Source organism: Haplochromis burtoni, unplaced genomic scaffold, assembly GCF_018398535.1.
Source record: "Haplochromis burtoni strain Fernald_Lab_line unplaced genomic scaffold, NCSU_Asbu1 Contig_41, whole genome shotgun sequence".
Lineage (NCBI taxonomy): Eukaryota > Metazoa > Chordata > Actinopteri > Cichliformes > Cichlidae > Haplochromis > Haplochromis burtoni.
Window position 1 is genome coordinate 1,674,553 of NW_024582402.1, and position 7,568 is coordinate 1,682,120.

At 48.9% G+C, this 7,568-nt stretch overlaps 1 protein-coding gene across 3 annotated transcripts; it reads right to left on the reverse strand.

Annotated features, from left to right (window-relative positions):
• LOC102307391 (RNA-binding protein MEX3B) lies at positions 1-6,655 on the reverse strand. Of its 3 annotated transcripts, none has more exons than XM_005920519.3 (4): positions 6,213-6,655; positions 5,116-5,680; positions 3,193-3,434; positions 1-3,092 (listed from the first exon to the last, which is right to left on the reverse strand). In XM_005920519.3, exons 2-4 carry the CDS (start codon positions 5,615-5,617, stop codon positions 1,875-1,877), a joined length of 1,962 nt encoding a protein of 653 aa, XP_005920581.1. In that variant the 5' UTR covers positions 5,618-5,680; positions 6,213-6,655; the 3' UTR covers positions 1-1,874. The 3 variants fall into 3 exon arrangements, with proteins under 3 accessions (XP_005920581.1, XP_005920580.1, XP_005920582.1); XM_005920518.3 differs by having other exon boundaries at positions 5,116-5,683; positions 6,213-6,653; XM_005920520.3 differs by lacking the exon at positions 6,213-6,655 and adding an exon at positions 5,916-6,195 and having other exon boundaries at positions 5,116-5,683.
• Positions 6,656-7,568: the final 913 nt, after the last annotated feature.

A 7,568-nucleotide genomic window follows, 5' to 3' on the forward strand; every position in this document is an offset into this window, starting at 1 on the left:
TTCTTCTTTTCTTTTCTTTAAAATTCAGCTGTCATGGCTTTGTCTCGTTCTATGAGCTGAATCCACGTGTGTCAGGGAGAAGAGAGAGGGAAAAACAAAACAAAAAACCTGCAACCGTGTAACGTCACACAGACGTTGGAAAAAAAAAAAAAAATCATACACATAGTATAAAGACTACAGGAGGCAGTTACTGCAAACTCAATGAAATCAAAACACTAACAGAAAAAAAACCCAACTTAAAAACAGGATGTACCTGCCTCACTGGAGTTACTCAGTAATGCTATGAAACACATGACAGACCCCAATCAACCAGCCACATAGTGCACTACATTTTGCCAGGAGTACAGCGCTGTATGGGGACAACAGTGACGTCAGAGAGTGCCGTACAGCTTCGCTGTGAGAGACAGGTGGAAGACCTAACAAAAACAGTAAGAGCTGTTTCTTTTTCGCTTTTAGTTTAGAGGGGCCGGGCCTTACAGTGCATGAAGAAAAGGTTCAATGGAGGCCCCTTGTAATTGTTTAGTGTAGGAGGAGCAGCAGGAGGCCTCTCTCCTTAACCTTAACTGGACAACACATTCTTGTGTGACATCAGAAAAGCCCCATCTTATCCTAGTGTTCAAAATATTGTCTGTCAGCCACACACTTGACAGTCAAGAGTCAAAAACTAGTAGAAAACACCAGAAACAGGCGGCTCTGGGCGTAACAGACGTGGGAGGACAACTACAGTAGTGTGGATGGATCAGAGCGTCGCTTTCCTTCAAGACCGAGTGTGCAGCAAAGAAGAACGGGACAGGGAGCAGACCTACTCTCGGCGGTGCGACGAACAGCATGAGTGGGCGTTGTTCTCTCGCACACACACTCATACTCGCATATCGCAGAGACAGAGGGGTGTAAAGGGATTGTCAGGCTGCCCAAACACAGAGACCTGACCTCAAACACATTACTTCACGTATGGTACGTTTCTCATCTATTAAAGGAAAATTAATGTGAATCAATGCGACAGCCACATTTGAAATGTGGGGCAGACTCATCCAACATGAATTCACTCAAGAGATGTCTATTAATAACATTCATTTGGCTTACTTACTGATGGCTATTCTTTTGTGGCAAAGAGAAACTGGAATTGATCCTTAAGAGGTCCCTTGGGTTTATTGTTCTTCTAGGTGCCTGACAACACGGCGATCTTTAAAATAAAAACAGAGAGAAAAGTCCCAAACTTACAGAAAAAAAGAGGAACCTTGCCACTTCGTGCCACAAACAACAGCATGAGTGAGAGCAAAGGACAAAGGGATTTGTTGGAAACGGGCGGTGCCCTGTTGAGAACAGTAAAATTAGGGAGTAGAAAAGTGCAGGCCTCGTCGACAGCTTCATTGAAAAATATCTGTTAAGTATAAAAGTGTCAAAAAGAAAGGCTGTGAGACAGAGAGAGAGCGAGAGAGAGAGAGCAGGCAGAGATCTGAAGAAGCCAGAATGAAGAAATGTTGAGACAGACCAGCAGGCAGCCGCAAGGGCCGCTCTGGGTCAAAAAGAAGGCCTGAAGAGAGATAAGACACTAGTTTCCTTCCGTTAAGTTCAACACCAAGAGACTGGCTGAGCTCCAACTGTCTACAGACCAGTTTCAATTAACTTCACTCTGAAAATAAGTCACTATTAATTATTATCATCATCATTTATCGACAGTTACCAGCAATAAATCAGCATCCTTATAGTATCGTCATCTCTATTAATGCATTTATTATGGTCCATCATGTGTGTGAAGGTTATTATTGTGACTCCTTCCATTGTCTCTGCCGCAGCTGGTGCCCCACTTGGGACCGTTCCCCTCCCATCCCACATTTTACCCCACCCCACCACCCCTCCCTTTGCCCGGGACATTACGAGAAGATGCGGATGCACTGTGTGGTAGGAGTGTGACAGACGGGGCATTCTGGCTCTGTTGATTGGCAGATCTGCCCAGCGCACTCCATGCAGAACAAGTTGTGGCCGCAGGGCACCAGGGCTGCCGTCACCTCGCTCTCGAAACACACGAAGCAGTCCCTGTTGACCCCGGGGCTGACCCCCACCAGAGCCGCAACCCCAGAGCCAGAGCTGCCTTTCAGTCGGCTCAAAATCCCAGAGGTGAGACCCACGCCGCTGCCGCCTCCCTCTGAGTCGGTAGGCGACCCACCGGGGAGGGAGGAGGCCGAGCAGGAGGAGTAACCGGTCGATGAGCCGCCGGAGCTGGAGCTCGATGCTCCGGAGAAGGAGCCGCCGCCTGCGTTGCCAGACTGCAGCCAGGAGAGAGTGCTGAGGGGGTCGCTTTGAGCACGCCGGGCAAGTGGGTGATCCAGAGGGGGGACCACGCCTGTGTCCTGAGGCAGAGTCGGGGACAATCGTGGAGTGATGGCGCCGGCGCTGACGCCGCTGCTATTGCGACGCAGAGGCTGCTGCTGAGAGGAGCTGCCCGTCTTATTGCCCGATCCGCTGTTGACGAAAGGCGCCCAGATGTTGGAAGCACTGAACTCGAAGCCCAGCTCGTCTGACGAAGGCAGTCCTGGGGTGGAATCGCCCCCAAAAGTGAATCCCCCAGCGCTGCTGGAGCCTGTGCTAAAAGGGCTAGTGGGACTGCCTCCCTCAGTGGCCTTCCGGGCGGTGCTGAAGCTGTCTGCGCTCATCCCGCCATTGTGCGTGTGATAGGGAACCGATGAGGACATCTTCCTGCCGGACGAGTGGTGTACGGACATGGAAAGAGCAGAAGGTGGGGATGTTGGAGGAGGAGGGGGGGCAGAATGGTGGCTAGTTGCCCTGGACCACAAAGTCGCTCCCAGTCCCCCACTCAGGGAACCAAGGCCTTCAAGACTGACATCAGTGCCATTAGTGTGGAAGTCATTGTCTCCCTGGAGGTCTACAAAGGTTCCAGTTCTCAGGGTGATGTGAGTCTCGATCTCCTCTCTCGCTCTGTCCACGTTCTCTGGCATCCCAGTCACCTCGAACACGGGGTCTTTTTCTCGACTCGGTGTCACGATGTAGGTGTGAGTCTGCTGCTGGATGCGCTTGATTGTTGCCCCTTTTGGTCCAACAACTAAACCGACTACTCTGTACGGCACTCTAACCTGGATCAGGGATAAAATAAAAGGATATTTTAGCTGATTTTCAAGCAAAACAAGACAAAAAGCAAAAACATGACCCAGCACCACAGCAGGGCTACTGCACCTGTATAGTGGTCTGTCCAGGTAGGTTTGGTGGTCCAGGAAGGGAGCCGCCTCCTCCACCCCCTCCAGCTTTGCAGCGGGACGCCCTGATCATAGAGAAGTGCTCTGCTGCAGACACAATTTCACGCTTGGCCATCTCCACATCCTCCCTGCGTCCCGTCACGATGAACACAGGGTCCTCGCCTCGCACCGGAGTCTTTATGTAGGTGTTTGTTTTGGCACGCAGGGCCTTGATCTTACAACCTGGAAGATTCAGAAGCACACAATCAACTGCAATGTTTTTTTTTTTGTTTGTTTTATTAGTTGATCTGATTTTGCTGACAATTATGAATGCTTCACTTTGTAAAGTTTCTAAAATTCAGTTGCTCTCACTAATATGAATGGGCTATATTAGGCAGAGCACAAATTTCAGCCTAAATTTCAAAGCCTGACATCAAAAATATTTTTGTAACATACGCCTGGCACTTTGGTGCAGTAATTTACACATTTGCCATAAAATATCCATCTATCCATTCTTTTCCGCTTATCCTTATTGGGTCATGGAGGGACTGGAGCTTGTCCCAGCTACCACAGGGTGAGAGGCAGGATACAACCTGGACAGATTGCCAGTCTGTCGCAAGGATAAATAAAGTAATTTCCTCTGTTCGGTCCCAGGAGGAGACACAAATCCTTTTGAAGTTGTGTCAGGAAGGGTAAACTGTGTAAAGGTCTACCACATCAAATATGCATATCTGCCCGCTGTGGTGACCCTTTGTGAAAAAGGAAGGAGCTGAAAGTAGCATTTCTACAACATGATTATATTAGTATAAATTCAGACTTACTCTGGCATCAGAAGCCAAAAAACACGCTTCAGTAAAAATGAGAAGCATTTTCCTGACATAATCCACACCCCACAACAGTGGTGTATGCTCCACAGTCAGAGAGCCACCAAACTACACAAAGTGTACCTAATTTACCGACAACTACAGCATAAATGAAAAATAATCAGCCATTCCTTTATCATCAGCTCAAACTGAGGTAGTGCTGATCATTTTATGAAACAGGCAGTAAAGCCAGCAGGTCTTCATGAAGCTCTCCACATTAAATCAGTGCTGCACTGCATGCCTCCTCCCAGCAGCAGCATCCACACTGCGCTCTGTGTCTTTAAATGCGGACGCTTCATTCTCGGCGGCCAATAGGACGCACGGAGCGTGATGTCATTCTGGGAAGCAGAAAGCATGGCTTTTTCAAACAAAGAGAACAATGCTGTAACGTTAGCGCGAGCGCAACGGGAAAAACAAACCCACGGCTTGACTAAATTTAAAGTGTAGGACACATCCGAATAGAAATCATAATTAAAGAAATCATCTCGAGTATAAACGTAGCGGCAAGCAGCAGCAGCAGCGGCAGACTGAGCTGGGTGCAGGGCGTAACACCGCCCAGTCCCGTGTTTGTGCGTCTGCTGCTGCCCCGTTTCAGCCTCACATCTGCTCTGAGGAGCAAATATAACAAACGCATGTATGAGGTGAAGGTGTGAGTTCAGTGCCGCCTGTGATCTGCGGTACGAAGAAAATCTACACATTTCGCGATATTTCCTTTGTTTGGTGCAGGCTGCTAGACATGTCCAGACTCCCGACAATCTGCCGCTTTGTCTGACCCTCTCCCTCCCCTCCCCCTCCCTTCCCACTCAGCCACGCTCACTCCCTCACCCTCTGTCAGAGCATTGTCTAATTGCTGATTTAAAAAAAACAAAACAAACAAAAATCACAAATACTACAGCGGCATTTCATTTCAGTGGAGTATCCGCATTATGCTGCCACTGAAGAGCAGGAGAGGGAAGTACAGCCCGACCACAACATCAAGCTCAGACAGCTGAAGTTCACAGACCCAGCTCACCAGGCAGTCACCCAAACAAAGAACAAGCTGCTCAACGGCACAGCCTTACCTTGTCTGCCCACTATCTCAGCCACATGCTCGGAGCTGGGGACGGGAACACACTCGGTCATGTTGACACTTCTTTTCCTGCTGCAGAGGACGGAGTTTGGTTCCCCGTGGAGCATGGCATGGGAGCCGGCCATGTGGTACCCCCCTGAGCCATAGTACTCCGGGGATGGAGAGCAGGACGTCGGAGAGTCCCGAGACCCGCTGGGATGGTCCAGCATTTGTAGATCCACGAACCCCCCTCCACTCACACCGTTGCAATTCTCGGGTCCCGGACCCTGGGTCCCATCCAGGCTGTCCACAAGCCCGCTGCTTCCGCCGCCCCCACAGTCCACCTTCTCCATGGCCATCAGTGACAGCTGGTCCAGGGCGAAGCGGAGCGCCTCTTGGTGGTCCTCCTCCCGGGACTCCTGATCCGTCTCCCTGGACAGACCGACCCCGTTGTGTTGGCTGCTGATCACCACGTCGTGGTCCATAATCTCGGGGTGAAATAAAGGGCTAGGCATAGTCTCTCCGTGGATCTCACATCAGATCACGGATGCCTGTTTTGTTGGGAGTCCGCTCACCCTCTACTGAAATTCAAAGAAAACAACAATAAAAATAAAAGGTTTTTCCATGTCTTCTATCAAAACACACAAAATACGAGTGTAACAGAGCACCGTGGAGCCTCAGATCACCCAACAATAACAACGCGCATTAACAGTATTGATTTGAGCGCCTTTGCTTTGTCTGTTGTTGCTGTTTGTCTGACAACTGAGCTCATCCAGGAGGTTGACTGTTTTGCCCGTCCTCACAACCACATACAGTATATTCCCGAGCCTTTTCGGTGCCGACTCCAGCCGGTCCGGTGTGTGCTGACCGAATTTAAACTTAAATTTAAAAACAATAAACAGATAAATGAGCTGTTGTTAGCTCCAAGAATCAAAAGCTAGCAGGCTAGCTCCACACAGTCGGCACTCAGTCACGTTGTCGACCTCTTTGTTTGAGAGCGCCGCGGTTAGCTGCTTTAGCTCTGTTCTGACAGTCGAACTTGTGTTCACATTCACAGACTGCCGTGTTATTTTTTAAAATTAAATACGTGCGGAAACCACGAGAACTTACCTTATCTACGTTTTGTCGATGAAGTCCTCTCTTCACTCGTAGCCCAGTTCTTTAGGGAAAGACGTGGAGCAGACTGAAGGAGGAGACCTGTGCTGTGCAGCGCTAGGAGCTAGCGGTTCGGCTAACTAGCAAACCGAAAGGGGGGCGTTTGAGGAGAAGAAGAAAAAAACGTTTAAAACCGAAAAGAGGGCACTGTTGTTTTTCCTCATCCAGGAGATTTCCACAGGAGTGTCACTGCCTCTTCATTTCTCCCAGCGTCAGGGAGAGCTCAACTGAAGTCCAAGGTTAGCGGTTATCTTTTAGTTTAAAAAAAAAAAAAAAACAGTGATTCTCGGCTTTCTGCTGCTGCTCTTGCCTGCCTGACCCCGGTCGGTCCGCCGCCTTTGTCTCGCCAGGCGCACGCCGCTCCGTCTCCCGCACACGGCACTGACGTCACCCGCGACACAACAATGAGTTCAAAGGCCACATGAAGCAAGGGGAGAGCATCAACGCACAGCAGTCTGGGCTACTGTCACCCCCGCCGGGTCTGTCAGAGCACTATTTCACTCTCCTCTTCCGTGGAGGTTTTTGTAGCGTAACTATTAAGGCACTGATATACGTTTAGAAAAATGTGACCACGGTTGGGTGTGTTCATCATGGCTACCAATGAGGTGTTTGGGGTGGTCCAACAGCATCACTGAGCGATGCTCATGCACTAGTAGTTACTTTCTAAGATATTTGTTAAAAAAAATAACCAAACTCATAAACGCGCCACAGGGTTGTTCTAGGGGTTTCGATTGAAGTTATTTTTATATAAGCGCATACATGTTTAAAAAAAACCCACATCGGCATGCTTCCTTGTATACCTTTAGTCAGAGGCACAAAGATGAAATTTATTACTAATGCTGACTGATTTATCTAAGAATGAAGGGTTACATGGGTGTAGAGATCCCTCCACTGCCAACACAGACAAAAGGAATATACTAATTTATTACCCCCCTCCCCTTCTTCATCGATATAAAGAAACTATTTCCGAATGTTAGGCTGTCTTTTGGTTCATGGTCTATCTGAAAGGTTATACAGGAAGGACTCAGAGTAGAGCCAGCTGAGGTGGTTAGCATTTGACCAGCATGCCTCCTAGGTGAGGTGGGAGAAGGATATGCTAGAGGGATTGTATCCCCTGGATGGCTTGCTATCCCCTCTGAAGAGCTGGAGGAGGTGGCTGGGGATGGGTGGTGTGGGTGTCTTTGCTTACACTGCTCTCCTATGACCTGGATGGATACGGTTTAATAAAATTTGTCCTGTGGGGACATTAATGTTCGTTTTTTGTAGGTATCACTTTAACAGACACTAAATACAAACAAACATACAAAAGGA

What these genes read in the sequence shown, in the direction of transcription:
- LOC102307391 (XM_005920519.3), bottom strand. Translation starts at nt 5,617, where the DNA reads ATGCCTAGCCCTTTATTTCACCCCGAGATTATGGACCACGACGTGGTG. An exon ending in TGAGATAGTGGGCAGACAAG is followed by an intron (nt 3,435 to 5,115) that starts GTAAGGCTGTGC and finishes TGAATCTTCCAG; the next exon opens with GTTGTAAGATCAAGGCCCTG. An exon ending in CTGGACAGACCACTATACAG is followed by an intron (nt 3,093 to 3,192) that starts GTGCAGTAGCCC and finishes TCCCTGATCCAG; the next exon opens with GTTAGAGTGCCGTACAGAGT.